The sequence below is a fragment of the Myxocyprinus asiaticus genome, chromosome 30, assembly GCF_019703515.2.
Source record: "Myxocyprinus asiaticus isolate MX2 ecotype Aquarium Trade chromosome 30, UBuf_Myxa_2, whole genome shotgun sequence".
NCBI classification, from domain to species: Eukaryota; Metazoa; Chordata; class Actinopteri; order Cypriniformes; family Catostomidae; genus Myxocyprinus; species Myxocyprinus asiaticus.
The window spans coordinates 32,709,818-32,725,547 of record NC_059373.1 but is presented as its reverse complement, the minus strand read 5'-3'; the positions used below and the strand labels follow the sequence as shown (position 1 = coordinate 32,725,547).

Genomic DNA, 15,730 nt, shown 5'->3' with positions numbered 1-15,730 from the left:
CAACAGATGGGCAGATCTCACAAAATCTTGGTCAGATTTCACCAAAAAATCAAAAGAAACAGATAAGAAATCGTATTTTAGATAATGAAATTGAAGTCTGCATTTAGGGTCATTTTCTGCATTATTTTTAAACAATTAAGCACATTTCTCCCCCAAATTATCACAGCATATTTAGTCAAGACGTTTTATTTTCAATGTTTATTTTTTATAATTCTCATTCTCAATGGTGATTTTCAAATTCAAGAATAAAAAATAAAAAATGATATTACATGTTATACTGTTTTTTTATTTTTATTTAAATCAGCCTTAAAGGCAGTACAAAAAATACTTCCATGATGTATAAATACATACAAATGTTATAGTTTTTCCACATTACAGTAATAAGAGTAACACATTTTTCCCCAATTTTTTTATAATACCAAATATCTAATATTTTCTTTTGATTTTGAGGTGAAATATGATCCGGAGATGTTCTTGACAGGTTTCGTGAGATTCACTCTGACATCAACATCCATTAAAAAAATCATCTAAGGGAGTACAACATGTACAGCACAACATCTCTCTTCAATCTGAAAAGGTATTAGTGCAGGAAACTAGCTATTCCAGTGAGCTTGCTCAAAACAGTATTTCTACCCTTCAACAACCTGTCAACATGTGTTACATGTTCCACCATCTACTAAAGCAATTTTCTGGAGTGTCACTTTAATAGAACTTGTGGAGAATTTTTTAACTATTTTTAGTACAACCAAAAAATATGCCACAAATTCAGTGAGACCATTTTGATTTCAGAGTCCATGGTCATATCATTTTCATTCCATTGCAATAAACACTCTTAGTTAAGCTTTAAATCCATGATACAGTTACAATAAGTGTGCAATCAGTAATCCTAAACTAAAGTGACATCACAAAGCTAATGCACAGCGGTTAAAATATCTTTTAAGTTTCAATCCCACTGACAAAACCAATAAACTGTCCATCTGTGAAAACAAAGAGGAAGTTTTATCATTCACTTAAACTAATGTGCATTGTCCATCAAGATATGAATAACATGGCTGTATATTTTGAATAGGTTATATCTTGGTAAGAGATTTTTTTAGAATTAATGTTAAAATATTTGTAACTTTCCTTGAATGCAGCAGTTAGATTTTTACCTTTAATCTGTTCTATGGATACAAAACGGAAGTTAGGTAAACATTTTTGATACTGGCTTAACCCTAAAGAGTGTTTCGGCCCTTTCAGTGAACAGCTCATTCTTGCCCGATGTTTTTTTCCCTTTGTTGTCTGTCAACATAAAATTTAGTCCCTGCTTATCGGTCCATGATGGCCTTTGTCTTGAAACTAAGACAACCTCAAAATGAACCTACACAATGTAACTTACAACAGTTAGCACCTTCCTCCCTATTGCATGACCCTTTAAACCGTTATGTGTACAAGTACAAGACAGTCACATCATCCCTCCAAAATCCGTTCCCTTTTTCTTCATTTATTTCTATAGAATATTAAACCAAAATGTACTTCAGTAGTTAAGGTGACTTCATTCATATAAAGTTTTCTGTCTCCAACTATCCAGGCATCCAGTTCAGTTTTGTTAGGATGACCTTGTTCTTATTTGACACTCCATCCGGTCTTGTCCTAGTATGAATCCCTCAGTAGTGTGAGATATACCTCAGACTGGAGAAAACGGGGATAACAGTCCATTTCCAGGAGGCAATAGATGCGCTTTTGGGCGTTGGACAGAGAGGTGTGAGATGGGGCTTTTAGGAGCTCTAGGGTCAGCTCTTTTGTCTTACTGTCCAGATTTACCTAAAAGTGGGCGAGAGGGAGATTTGTGAATATGACTCCAAACTTGTATAACTACACACCTAGCACAGCAATTGAAGGAATATTCTGGGTTTACTACAACTAAGCTCAATCGACAGCATTTGTGGCATAATGTTGATTACCTCAATTGTTTTATTTTGACTTGTCCCTGGTTTATAAAAAAAAATAATAAAAAAAAAAGCAGCAAAAATCGTGGTTCCAGTGAGGCACTTACAATGGAAGTGAATGGGGCCAGTCCATAAACTCTAAAATACTCACTGTTTCAAAAGTTTAGCCACAAGACATAAACAATATGTATGTTAACATTTTAGTGTGATAAAATCACTTTCTAACCTTTCCTGTTTGTTGTATTGATGATGCAACACTGGTAAACCTTGTAATCTGGTAAACACTGTAACGCAGATAAATCTCAGATTTATACTTTTGAAACCTGTTTTTTTTTATACATGTTTTATTTATTAGATGTTAATAAATGTTTATGGACTGGCCCCATTCACTTCCATCGTTAGTGCCTTCCTGTGACGACAATATATATATATATATATATATATATATATATATATATATATATATATATATATATATATATATATTTTTTTTTTAATAAACAAGAAAAAGTCCAGAACCTGGAATTTTTTTTTTTTTTGGCACTTTTATAAAACGTTGTAATTATTTACTCTCTTTACTCTCTGTGGAACACAAAATAAAAAAATACTGCAGAACATACTGGGGACTGGGGCTGTCAAGCTCCAAAAATGACACCATAGAAGTAGTCCATGCAACTTGAGTGCTACAATCCAAATCTTCTGAAGCCATACAACTCCTGAAATGTTAGTAGTTGAAAATCTTCAGCTCCACTGTAATTTTTGGAGCTCGACAGCCCCAGTCCCTATTTATTTGCATTGTGTGTAAAAGAACAGCTTGGACATTCTTCCAAACATCTCCTTTTGTGTTCCACATAAGAAAGAAAGAATTTAAGGTGATTAAATGGGTGAAATTTTCCTTTAAACAAAGACAGATAAAGAAGGGGCCAAATACAGACAAATATACCTCTCTGGGAGCACCAGCCTGGATGTACATCTCAGTTATTGCTTTTGCACGCCTCTGCAGGCTGAATTTATTGGACGATTGTCTGTACTGCTCACAGGCTGTGTAGAACTGCAGGTTTTCCTCGCTGAACTCGGATCGCAGGAATGCTTCAAAGACTGTAACTCCCACTACAGGACAGGTGAGGACATGGGGTTAACATTGTGGAAGAGAAAGAACCTTAATGAACTTTACAAAGAAAAAAGCTATTTCTGTGTACAAATTGGAAGGGGAGGGGTGATGGTGGAGGCTCAGATGACACGTTCACACACACACGTTCTGCAATACACCCACACGTCACATTGCACTTGCCACAAAAAAAAAAAAAAAAAAATGCTTTGGACTTAAATATCTGAGGTGCTTATCTAACACACAACAAACGTTCCGTCCCTCTGATTTTCTCAAAAGCCTTTAACTGAGGCTTGCAACATCTCAAGAGAGAAAAAGAAGTAGGAGGGGGGCAGGGCTGTGAAGTTACGCAGAAGTTACAACATACTGGTGTTCCCACATTTTAACTAACCCAGGCACTACCCACCACATACACAAATTAAGAAAAGACTGCATTATTCACCCTGACAGGACCCTACCAATGTATTGGCACTTTTAAGTGACGTTTTTTTCATTGATAAATGTTATTTAAAAATACATTAAAAATGCAATAACTTTTTTTTTTTTTTTTTTTTTTAAACTATTAGTTGAATACACCTCTAATATAACACAAATGTTTTCAGTTACAGAGTTTGAAGTCATTATGATATTTTTTCTGGGGCTTAAAGTAAAAAATGTCTAAGTGATGTAACCACCTGGAGACAACAACAACAACAACAATAATAATTATAATAATAATAATATTAATAAAAGCCTCAAGCTGAAATTCTTGAAAAAAGTAATGTTGGCATAACTAGTTTGGAGTAATATTTTATTGTTATATCTTATAAAAGATATTATTATATAAGCAGTAAACCAATGTTGTCTTCTATTATTATTATTATTATTATTAATATATTAATATTATTTGTCCACCAGATCAAGTTTAGGTGGTGTTACCCACATACAGGCAGCCATTCTGCTGTCATGTCACATAAAAAAAGAAAGAAAAGAAGACAAAACATAAAACAGAGAGGACCCCATAGACCCTCATGACTGTTTATAAACCTTTTTAAAAATATCAGATATTTTGACATTTTTATGAAATGTCACATTTTGATGGAAGTCAAATGGAGTAACCCTAAGAAAATGTCTTGATATTCATAACTTAAAATGGAAACTTTTGACTACTGGCTTAACTGCTGAGTGGTCTTGCATATGTCAGCAGAGAAAAGAAGTCACATTACATCTTATTATTACATTTGATTAAAGTAAAATTTGTAAAATACTTTTCAAAATGTTATTAAACTAACATGGGCACAAACATTACATTTCAACAAACTTGACATGTTTTAAACTAGATAAATTAAAAAAAGGTTTCCCAATTGTATAATTTTTGAAAAGTTTATTTGTGAATCACCCAAAATTATATTTTCCATGAATGAAAGAAAATGTATTAATTTTGATCATTTTTCTTAAAAGACCTTTGGGAACAGGGCTAAATTTAGGTAAAATTATTTACTTGTCTTACCACCGTGCTATAATGATACTACCTGGCTATTTCAATTTTATGGAATATTATTGCTATTGATATAGCTATTTTTCATGATTTGTACGCTATATAGTTTATCTAACATATTTAATAGTTCTCACTCCAAAGAACATGGAATTGTGGCTTAATTAAAAAAGTAAAGGGACAGGAGCCTGGGTAGCTCAGCGAGTAGCATGAGCCTCCACGTGCTGTGAGTCTCCGCGGTGTCATGCACAACGAGCCATGTGATGAGATGCGTGGATTGACGTCTCAGAAGCGGAGGCAACTGAGATTTGTCCTCCGCCACCCGGATAGAGGCGAGTAACCTCACCACCACAAGGACTTACTAAGTAGTGGGAATTGGGCATTCCAAATTGGGAGAAAAAAGGGGAGGAAAAAAAAGTAAAGGGACAACAATTTGCACCATATTCATGAATAGGGTCCATTATGGTGAGTATTAGTTACCAAAATAACAATAACAGTAACATTGAGTGGACCAAATTCCTAACATGTTATATTTTGACCAAACAGTCTCAGCTGTAACTGCCAACTGTAGTACTTGTGTATTATTAGATTTTATGGGGACTGCCACATGATTGTCAATCTCCATTTTTCCAAAACAGAGCTCTTCTATCAGCTGTGCTTGATGGGACTCTCCACAGTAACAGACTTGACAATTGTGCTAATTATTAAGCACTTTTAATACAAAAATTACTGATGTCCTACAAGTGTAACCAACGGTATGCAATGTGCACTACCATCAAGGTAACAGCACACGCTTCATGAAAAAAAATAATACAAACTCAAAGTTGCATACATAGTATTACTGTTATTTTAACTCTAGTTTGTACAGTCAGTATGTTGTGGATTTGAGGTCTGCTATGATTTATTAGTGTAGTTCACTAAGGCCAGCATTACAGTGGAGCGCAACAGTCATCAGCCATCTAGCCCTTTTCCACCGAAATTGCGATGGTTCTCATTCCGAGTCTGTGCTCCGCTGGTTCACGGCCGGGGCAATCTGGAGCCTATTGTAAACTGGGATTTTTCCACTGACCTGAGAGCCGAACAGTGACGTAATGGGTTACTGTCTACGTGGTAGTTTCACAAGACTACCTCAAACATAAACAAACATGGCGCGTCACATTGTGTATGTATACAGCTTTTACTCTTGTTTTTGAGGACATATTTAAACATACGGATTAATGCAATCCAACATTATTACATTGCTCAACAAGATCTACGCTAAAGACGACAGGTAATGTAATTATATTATACTGTATGAACTATGGCTTAACTTGCCAAGTTCTGTAAACTGTTACAGTGGAATCATTATTAACACTGGTGTAGCAGATGGTTGTATTTTGATTTTTGCCATAGCATATAAAATTAGTGATTGAGAATCCCACCGTTTTACTAAACAGATGGCCACGATCTTCCAAACTTGGTGAGTAGCTGGTCAAAAATCCCCTTACAGAACAAAACAATGCACAAAATAAGATGACAACAGTGTAAGAAAAGCTAACAAAGTTGGCAAATTTAACAATTTACTGAGATAAGCTGCAGAGGACACAGCGATTCACTGTTTATCACGAGCGTTACTTGCTGAATTCAATGCTCCGGTTAGTTAGCAGGCTGGTCGGTGTCCGAGTCCAAAACATTGTTGCTCTGTCCACTGTCGCTTTTGCTTATGTCCTTCTTATGGTCCCTGTACTCCCTTTAGTGTTTTTCAATTTGTTTATGATTTGGTCAATTGTCCGATTAAAGGTGGCGTGCATCATTTCGTGCAGTTTCTTCATTCTCGTAGAGTATTTCCTTTGCGATCTCTCTAGTTTATCTTGGATCTTCGTAAATACCATATCACAAGTAGAGCACTCGTTTCATCGTGTTACTTGAACGCTTTTAATGTCTGATAATTTTGTGCGTTTTTATTGTTGTCAGAGCAAAGAAGTACTCCTTGCTGCAGATGGTAGCTACTGTTGTTGTTTGGGAAAACTTTATCATGGTGATGAAACATTATCCTGCCCTCCATCCCCTGACGTAATCGGTTCCTGCGTGGAGACCAGCAAGCTTTTGGGGTGGTTCGGAACCAGGTTTTTGGCCCCGGAACGGCCTTTTCTGCAGTGGAAATGTGCGGAATAGATTGAGAATTTGCACTGGCCCAGGATCCCACACCCAAACCATGTCGGTGGAAAAGGTCTAATCTTGGTTCCGGAAGTACTTTAGTTCTAAACAATGAACCAAACCACACAGCTCTGAGGTGAATCACAACATTACAAACTTTGCTTTGATGCAAAACAGTATTTGAAAATTGGACAAAAAGACAAAAGGTACAAGACTGTGTAATTAATGAGGATATAAACTACAATTGCACAAAGCACTGTGAATGACGTAATCGAATTTAAAACGATTGAAAAATGTAAAAATATTGATTTAAAGTTGTTGATTATAAGTATAGAAACAATATATTTTAAGTTTATTCCAAAAAATTCATATATATATGGATATACAGTTCGAATAATCAAAATTATTCAACCCCCCCAAGATAGTAAGGATTTACAAAGGTAAGCTTTTCAGATGACCCAGGATTTTTCAACTACATCAGTTGAGTGACACATTCAAAGCCACAGTGTGAATACGTAACCTAATATTTCTAAATAGCAGGATTTTTTTTTTTTTTACAGCCATGTCATAATTATTCAACCCCTATTGCATGTAGCTGTTTCTTAAATATGTAAGGCTACACAAGTAATTGTTTTAAAACAAAATTAAGTCATCAATCTGCAATGGCACTTATTTAAGTTTTACAATTTAAGTTTAGTGTTGTATGCAAGAAATGCAATTAAAAATAAGCTGTCTCAAAAGCTAATAGAGGAGATTATTTCATTACACAAGAAAGGTCATGGCTAAAAGTACATTTCCAAGGCACTTCAATTTCCAATAGACAAAGTTGGCAGCACCATTCATACATTTTTTAAATATGGTACAACAGCAACCTTGTTGGGGTGTGGAAGAAAGCAAACCTTCACCATGGGAAATGTTGACTTGAATATTCAAGAAGTAATTAGGAAAGACCTGTGGAGTCCTGGAACAAGGTTTTATAGACGTTAGACACTAAACTGAATATGAGTTTTAGACCAATGGGTCAGCAAGTACATCTGGAGTAAGATGACAAGGTGATGACAAGAACGACACCATCCCCACAGTCAAGCATGGAGGTGGGTCAGTCCTGTTATGGGGGTGTTTTGCGGCTGCAGGAAACTGCTATCCTGACTATGTGACTGACACCATGGATTGTTTCAGGTATCAGGCCATTTTGGCATGAAAAATGTGAAGTGTGTAAATTGAAACTTGGTGATCACTGGACTTTCCAGCAAGACAATAACACCAAGGATACATCCAAGTTGTCCAAAATCTGGTTCAGGGATAGGTCATGGAATGTCTTTAAATGGCCCTTTCAGTCCATCATTAAAATCCCATTGCAAACCTTTGTTGGGATTTCAAGGAAGCAGTGGCAGCACAGAAACGAAATAATGTCAATGAGCTGGAAGCTCATGAGAAATGTGTAAAAATTCTAATAGAGAGGTGTCTGAAGCCTGAGAACACTTACCTGAAACATTTATTTGCTGTTATTAAGGATAAAGGATGCTCCACAAATGATTGACTTTGGGGGTTGAATATTTTTGACATGACATTTGTGGAGAGAATTAGTTATTTTTTATTTTAAAATTTGGGTAAACTGAACTCTTTGTTCTCAAAATCACTCAAATGTGTATTAAAAACTTACTTTGACTGTTTACTGAGGTTTTAGTTGATGTGTTTTAATTCACATCACCAGAATGTATTGCTGGTCAGGGGAGCTGAATAATTTTGATTGCAACCGTATATATAAATGTATAAGAAATGTTCGCTTATAAGGATTTGAACAAACCCCTAAACTCAAACTTTGGTACACAACTCATCCAGCACCATTTATGCTACAGACATGAATGATACCTCAATTCATTTGAACTGTTGATGAGAGGTATACTATTTTTTTCTAAGCAATCATATTTATGATTGTTTTTGCCTGGTGGACAATAAAACAGGTGGAAAAGAATCCCATAAAAATACATTTTAAGATGGACCCAAGCCATATCTAGGAACCAGAATATCATAGAGACTTTTTGATTGTCTGCTGATTTGACTAAGGAGCCACCCCATAAACCACGCCTGCAACCAACAAGCAAACCCTAGCAAACACCCCAAACACTTTAGCAACTACTTAGCAATGCCCAAAAGTTTTGCGCAGGCAAGACCACTCAAGTTTTTCTTGTAGATTTAATCTGTTTGATGCTAGGTCTCAACATCAAGGGAAAAAAAAACATTAATCTGTTATCTTGTTTTATCTTCATATCAATCAAGGAAATTATTGAATGTTCTTAGGGAATTGTCCGGAAATTCGTGCATGAAGCTATACATGAAAGTGGTTCCTCACTGTTAAGAGGAAACAGCTTGAAGGGTGTTTCAATAAGATGGATTTCACCACAAAATTACAGAACATTGAACCCAGTGCACACACAAAGCTGTTATGGCCAAGGCTATATTATAAAGCTTTACGGTGTAGTAGTCCAATTGGACAGGATGTGATCCTCTATGCACATTTCATTTTCATTTAAACAACAATACTTAAAACATAGAAGGCCAGCCAGACCAAGTCCCAACTCACAAATATCTCAGTTGCCAAGAACAACATTCCAGGTCAAAGTTACATAAACAACTTATTCTCTAGCATGGCCCATGTGACATTACGCTGTCTTGCAAATGTCCTTTGACCAGCTGGCTGGAGACTCAAGCAGTTTAAACAGAGGAAAGCGCTCACCTCTGTTGTCCAGCAAAGCATCGAGGGACTTGGCCCATCTTTCCATCTCTTTCCTGCTGAGTTGAGCTTTGCTATGGCCCACCTGACTCCACTGCCTCAGGACAGGCATTCGAGAACGCCTCTCTTTAGCACTGAGAGAAACAACAGGGTGAAAGAATACATGACAAAGATATTCAGCAAAAATGTGTGGAATCAATAACAGTGGGCCAATATAAGGAGCTTGGGAGGGGTTGCTGAGCAAGTTGAGGGTAGAGGATTGGTCAAAGGCAAAAACGAAAACGGAGAGAGAATTCACATGAAAATCACTGTGAAAATGGATTGCTTGCTTGCTGGGATGTTTTATTTTTACCTGCTTACAGTCTCTCTGTGCTCTGCACTGGTTAGATTTGAATGCGAGGACTGTGGTGAACCCTTGTGTGAAAGAAAAACAAAAGGTCACTAACATGCAACACTTGTATGACGAAATCTTGCTTCATTCAAGACTTTAAGGAAGTGTGGTTTACACTAAAAGTTCCATGACTTAAACAAACGTCATCAAGTCATTACGACAAGGAAAGCATTCTGACAATATCAGATTCTCCAGATGCCAAAATGTCCCAGAGAATGAAAGTTTTCTAGGTGTTTCACAGTATCTTTTGGTTTGCAGTGATTTCTTGCTACAATATCAAAGATTAAAAGAAAACATTTTGTCTCAGACAATAGTCTCATTTAAGCATTAGAACATTCAGTTCCCCTTTCAGAGTTCTCCTTTTACGGTTTGGGCAAAGTCTCAGCAACATTATAACTCAGATGTGAGAGTTCAAGGGGTAGAGAGTGAACTGATTCTAACAGAACCACCTGTGCAATATGAAAACAAACATGCCTTTAAACTGCAGTGCACTTGATTTAGGGTTTAAATGAGCAGTACAATTGTGGAGCTTAAGCTCTATTCCAGATGCATGTAAATGTGTGAAAGAAAGTTTGTATTGCTCTAAAGGTGCACTTTTTCAAAAAAAAAAAAAAAAAAGTTTTACTCCTAAAGAAATTAATTGCAATTAAAAAAAAAAAAAAATAAATAAATAAAATTATATATATATAAAATCATGACATCTCACATGAGATGAGGGCTCAAGTCATATCAGTAACCTTATAAAAACTGTTTTATACTACATGGGGCAGGGGCGCCCTCATGGGTGCTGCCATTTTTGAATCACATGACCAGCTGAACACGACTCGCTTCATCTCAGTAACCGTCTTGTTACTGGACACTTTCACTCTTGGATTAAATTAATCATGGGTGATCATGCATAGTGAATTTCTACAATGGCATCTGTAACTGAAAACTATTGATTTTGAATGATGCTGCATTCACACCACTAGGTGTCACTGAATGTCCAAAATGACTGAGTGCACCTTTAAGAAAAAATTAATAAAAATAACAACTTTAGTTTTTCAATGGGTGAATCTAATGAAACCTGTCAAAAATATATCAAGTCAAATTTCACCTCAAAAATCAAACTAAAATAAATTATATTTTGCAAGGACAATAAATTCTATTTTGGACCATTAAGATATATATATATATATTTTTTTTTGCATTGTGACATTATTTTTACGAAAATTAAGCACAATTTCCCCCAAACTTCTTGAGTTTGGTAGTAATTCTCATTAGATTTTAATTAGTACAATACTGTAACTTTTACAATTACAGCAAAAATAAATGAATAATTTAAATCACCATTAATTAAACGTAGTGCAAAAAATACTGCCTTCAATACTTTACAATTTAAAAAGATATATTTTTTTTCTTTCTTTTTTTTTGCATTATGGTGGTAATATAGTGAGAATAAGATATGTCACATTTCAGTAACTAGAATGAGATTTGTTTCACATTAAAGTTATGACAATGAGATTGTTGTGCATTACAGTAATGAAAATGAGATTTTATTTGCATTACAGTAACGATAATTAGATTTTTTCACATTACAGGAATAGTAATAAGAATTTTTGGCATTACAAGAAAATAATTTTTTTCATTAATGAAAATGAGATTTTTTCGCATAACAGTAATAAAATTATATATTTTTTTGCATTACAGTACTGAAAATTATATTTTTTTTGCATAACAGTAATAACAATGAGATTTTTTTGCATTACAGGAATAGTAATGAGAATTTTTCACATTACAGACAAGAAAATTAGATTTTTCCACATTACAGTAATGACAATGAGATGTTTTTGCATTACAGTAATGAGAATGAGATTTCATTTGCATTACAGTAATGACAGTGAGATCTTTTTGGATAACAGTAATTAGATTTTTTGGCATTACAGTAATGAAAATGAGATTTTGTCACATTAATGACAATGAATTTTTTTTTTTTTTTTGGCATTACAGTAATGAAAATGAAATGTTTCCGTATTAATAACGAGATCTTTTTGCATAACAGTAATGACAATGAGATTTTTTTGCATTACAGTAATGAAAATTCAATTTTTTTTCACATTACAGTAATGAAAATTAGATTCTTTGGCATTATAGTAATGACAATGAGATTTTTTTTCACATTACAGTAACAGTAATTCGAATTTTTTGCATTACAGTAAAGAATATTTAATTTTTCCACATTACAGTAATGACAATGAGATTTTTTCACATTACAGTAAAGAAATTTTGATTTTTCCACTACATTAATGACAATGAGATTTTTTGGCATTACAGTAATGGTAGAGAATATTTCACATTACAGTAATGATAATGAAATCTTTTTGCATTACAGTAATGAAAATGAGATGATTTGGCATTACAGTTATGATAATGAGATTTTTTTTCACATTGCAGTAATGACAATGAGATTTTTTTACACATGGAGTTTAATATGACCGTAACATGTTCTTGATAGGTTTAGTAAGATTCACCCTAATGTGTGAGCTGACCTAATTACATATTAAAGATAATTTTGTGGATTTAATAAACTCTAAAGTAGTTTACAAACTTACCTGTCCAAACAAACTTTTTAGGTGCAATTTAGCAGCTGTTAATTTGGCCCGAGCTTGTAGCCGGTGAGAATGAGGTCTTGGAGAAATGGAAAAATGACCAGATTTTAGTGTGGATGGTGAGGAGTGGGGTGAGCTGTCACACTTTCCCATACTCTCAGAGCTGCCAGTGGCATTCTGGGCAAGCTGACTTTCACTGTAAGCTTTAAAGCTGTCATTCAGATTCGTAACTTTCAAGAAAGCAGAGTTCTTCTCCATGCCATCAACATTTTCCACACTACTGCTGTGATCTCTGTTAAGTTGTGACTTCCCGCTTTGGCCTGCACCCCCTGACTTTGCATCTGGGGTGCAAGGATAGGATGCTGGGGATCCATCCATCTCATCATCCGAGGTGCCTGGGGTCACATCTCCGTTCTCCTGGCTCCATGGCGAGAAGTCCAGATCCAACAATGCACCCTCTGAACTGAACTTACGCAGCATTATGCTGAATTTTAAGAGAAAGAAAGAAAAGAAAGATAGAGACAATGCCTGACGGCTGGAAAAAAAAGCACAGTGGGAAAGACAAGAGGACAAGAATTTTACCATCTGTGCACACATCATCTTTTCTGCTTATCTATCTATCTATCTGATGAATACAATGTGTTCTCATAAATAAATATATATTATTATGACAGTGTACAAACTGTACAATTCTATAATAATATATTATCATAACAGCTGCCTTAATGTAGAAATAAATACTTAAATATACTATTTAACGCAAAGCTTTATTTTCCTAAGCTTAGTTTCAGAATAATGTTTGCTGTTGCGCACAACCTCTTGTGCAGATCAGCTGAAGTGTAACCAACAGGTAACCAACTCTGTTTAGTAAGATTTTTTGGTTTACAGTAACAAAGGAATTAAAAAAAAAAAAAAAAAAAAAAAAATTACTTCTCGAATCTAAATTGTAAAAAAAAAAAAAAAAAAACTTTTTCAATAAAAAAACCGGAACGCTTCATCAACGAAGCTGTTACGCGCTATATGATTTGTAATTAGAATGGGAGCGTTCTCGTTTGTCGCGTCGCGTCGCTTGCGCCATGTGTAAACAAACCCGTGAACAAACAAATCTGATATCTGGACGCTTGAAATCGTTCACATATGTCATATACATTTACCTTATTATAATTCCTTCGGATGTCTCTTCATGACAGGTCCTTAAACAGGTCTTAAACCCGAACACTTGCAGGTCTGTAAAGTGCAGTCAGTTTACACTCGGAGATATTCGGAGCAATTCGACTCAACCCGAAGTGAATCAACTGTACGGTGTCTTCGTGTGGCCGTCTTTCTTGTCCTCCGTTTTTACTCTTGAATGACAAAAGCGACGCCTTTTTTCATTTTGTCACACCCATAGTTCAGTCTGGACTTGCCCTCCCTACATACTTGGAAATGCGAGTGGCATAATGACACGGCAAGCGTTTATGGCAACTATAGTTACCGCAGAATCCCACAGATACTCAGTTACAGATACAGTTATAGTTAGTGCAACACTATTGCGGCAATTGGATGAGCCACCACTGTCATATAAGAAGAAATGAGACAAAATGACAGAAAGATTCAAAGTTTAAAGGAGATTGCAGATTTATTTATTATGGTTTTAAGTAAATAACTAAAGAATGTAATTAATAGCAACTAAATAAGAATCATATTATTATTATTCATTAAATATATTATAAGAAGTACTATTTCGTAATAAACCATAGTCATCATTGTATTATTTATTTATTTATTTATTTATTTTCCCACAAGGGCGCATGGATCACTTGATAAAAAAGAGTGGTTGACAGTTGTTTGTCCCGGAAAGTGAGATTTTTTTTGTAAACTTATTATATTAATTTCAGAGGCCTAAATAGTAATATGCTACATCTAGATATAACGATCGTCCACATTCTCTGTCCTCTACAGGACATGCATATAATTATTTCTTGACAGGACCAGGATAATGCAAAGTTTTTATTAAAGATTTAGCAACATTATTGCAAATTTGTGCTATTTTAAATTATTATTATTATTATTATTATTATTATTATTATTATTATTTTGTCTTTCACTGTATTGTAAACAAATTGATTTTAAAACATCTGGGGTTTTTTTTCTTCTGAGATTTCTTCTGGGGTTTTTAAATGGGACTTTTATTTTGCCACGTTGGCTTTACACAATGCTCCACTTCGATGAATGTTCAGTAGATGACGCTGTTATTCAAGTTTTTAACCGCCATTATCAAGATCGTAGGCCTATCAAGATAAGAAAAAGAGATAATAATGAGAACTATAAAATACTTATAATTAAATTATGATAATGATAATAATAATAATAATCTCTCACTCTCTCTCTCTCTCTCTCTCTCTCTCTCTCTCTCTCTCTCTCTTTCTATATTTATAATAGGAAATATAAATGTTAGACTCCCAAACATTAATTTTGCAAATAGAAAGATTAGAATAGAAGAACAGGGAGCCCTGCAACAGATGTCATGGCCCCCACAAAGCCCCCCACTGAACATTGTGTCAGTCTGAGATTACATAAAGAGACAGAAGCAATTGAGACAGCTTAAATAGATAGAAGAACTGTGGCGAATTCTCCAAGAAGCTTGAACATCCTATCTGACAACAACCAAGAAAAACTGTGTCCAGCTGTACCTAGGAGAATTGGTGCTGTTTTAAAGGCAAAGGTGGTCACACCAAATATTGATTTAGCTTTATGTTTACTGGACTTTGTATGACATTAAGTGATAAATGAAAACTATTTATGGCATTATTTTTTAAGACATCCAATTGCCTAAAACTTTTGCACAGTACTATATATATATATATATATATATATATATAAAGGTTTGGTTGAGTTTCTGCATGGCCCCTGACTCGCTTAAGGATTGGTGTCTTTGCATGGACCAGATAAAACAACAGTAGCAGTTCTCAGTATCACTCCTTCCCTAGCATATGGCTTCAAGCAGTAAAGTTTTTTAGAATGCACTGTATTTTGGCTTTGAAACAGATCACAAAGTCTATGAAGAACATTGCAAGAACTGTTGCGTGACTCAGTGCTCACAGAGCTGCATAGACACAAAAATGTGAAATACATATGCTATGCCACTGCTGCAACATTGAACTTGTCTCTGAAACAGATGCATTCAGTATTTCATAAACACAAGAGTTTCAAAACCTTTAAGGGTGGCAAAATAAAAGCAAGATGCTGATCTCATTTTCAGAGTTAAGGTGTTTTGTAGTCTAGTAACTTTACTGAGAAGGCACAAGACTGTACAGTAATCTATTGATTATGTGGGTGGAAAGTAATTTAATTTTGAATTGAAGTTTTTCACTCAGAATGGATAAAAGTCT

The 15,730-nt window shown here is 34.9% G+C and overlaps 1 protein-coding gene across 1 annotated transcript; it reads right to left on the bottom strand.

Annotated features, from left to right (window-relative positions):
- Nucleotides 1–75: 75 nt before the first annotated feature.
- On the bottom strand, nucleotides 76–13,719 carry si:ch211-152p11.4 (regulator of G-protein signaling 18). Its single transcript, XM_051663779.1, has 6 exons — nucleotides 13,514–13,719; nucleotides 12,363–12,894; nucleotides 9,733–9,794; nucleotides 9,384–9,514; nucleotides 2,872–3,038; nucleotides 76–1,803 (listed from the first exon to the last, which is right to left on the bottom strand). Exons 2-6 carry the CDS (start codon nucleotides 12,837–12,839, stop codon nucleotides 1,633–1,635), a joined length of 1,008 nt encoding a protein of 335 aa, XP_051519739.1. The 5' UTR covers nucleotides 12,840–12,894; nucleotides 13,514–13,719; the 3' UTR covers nucleotides 76–1,632.
- Between the last annotated feature and the right edge of the window lie 2,011 nt (nucleotides 13,720–15,730).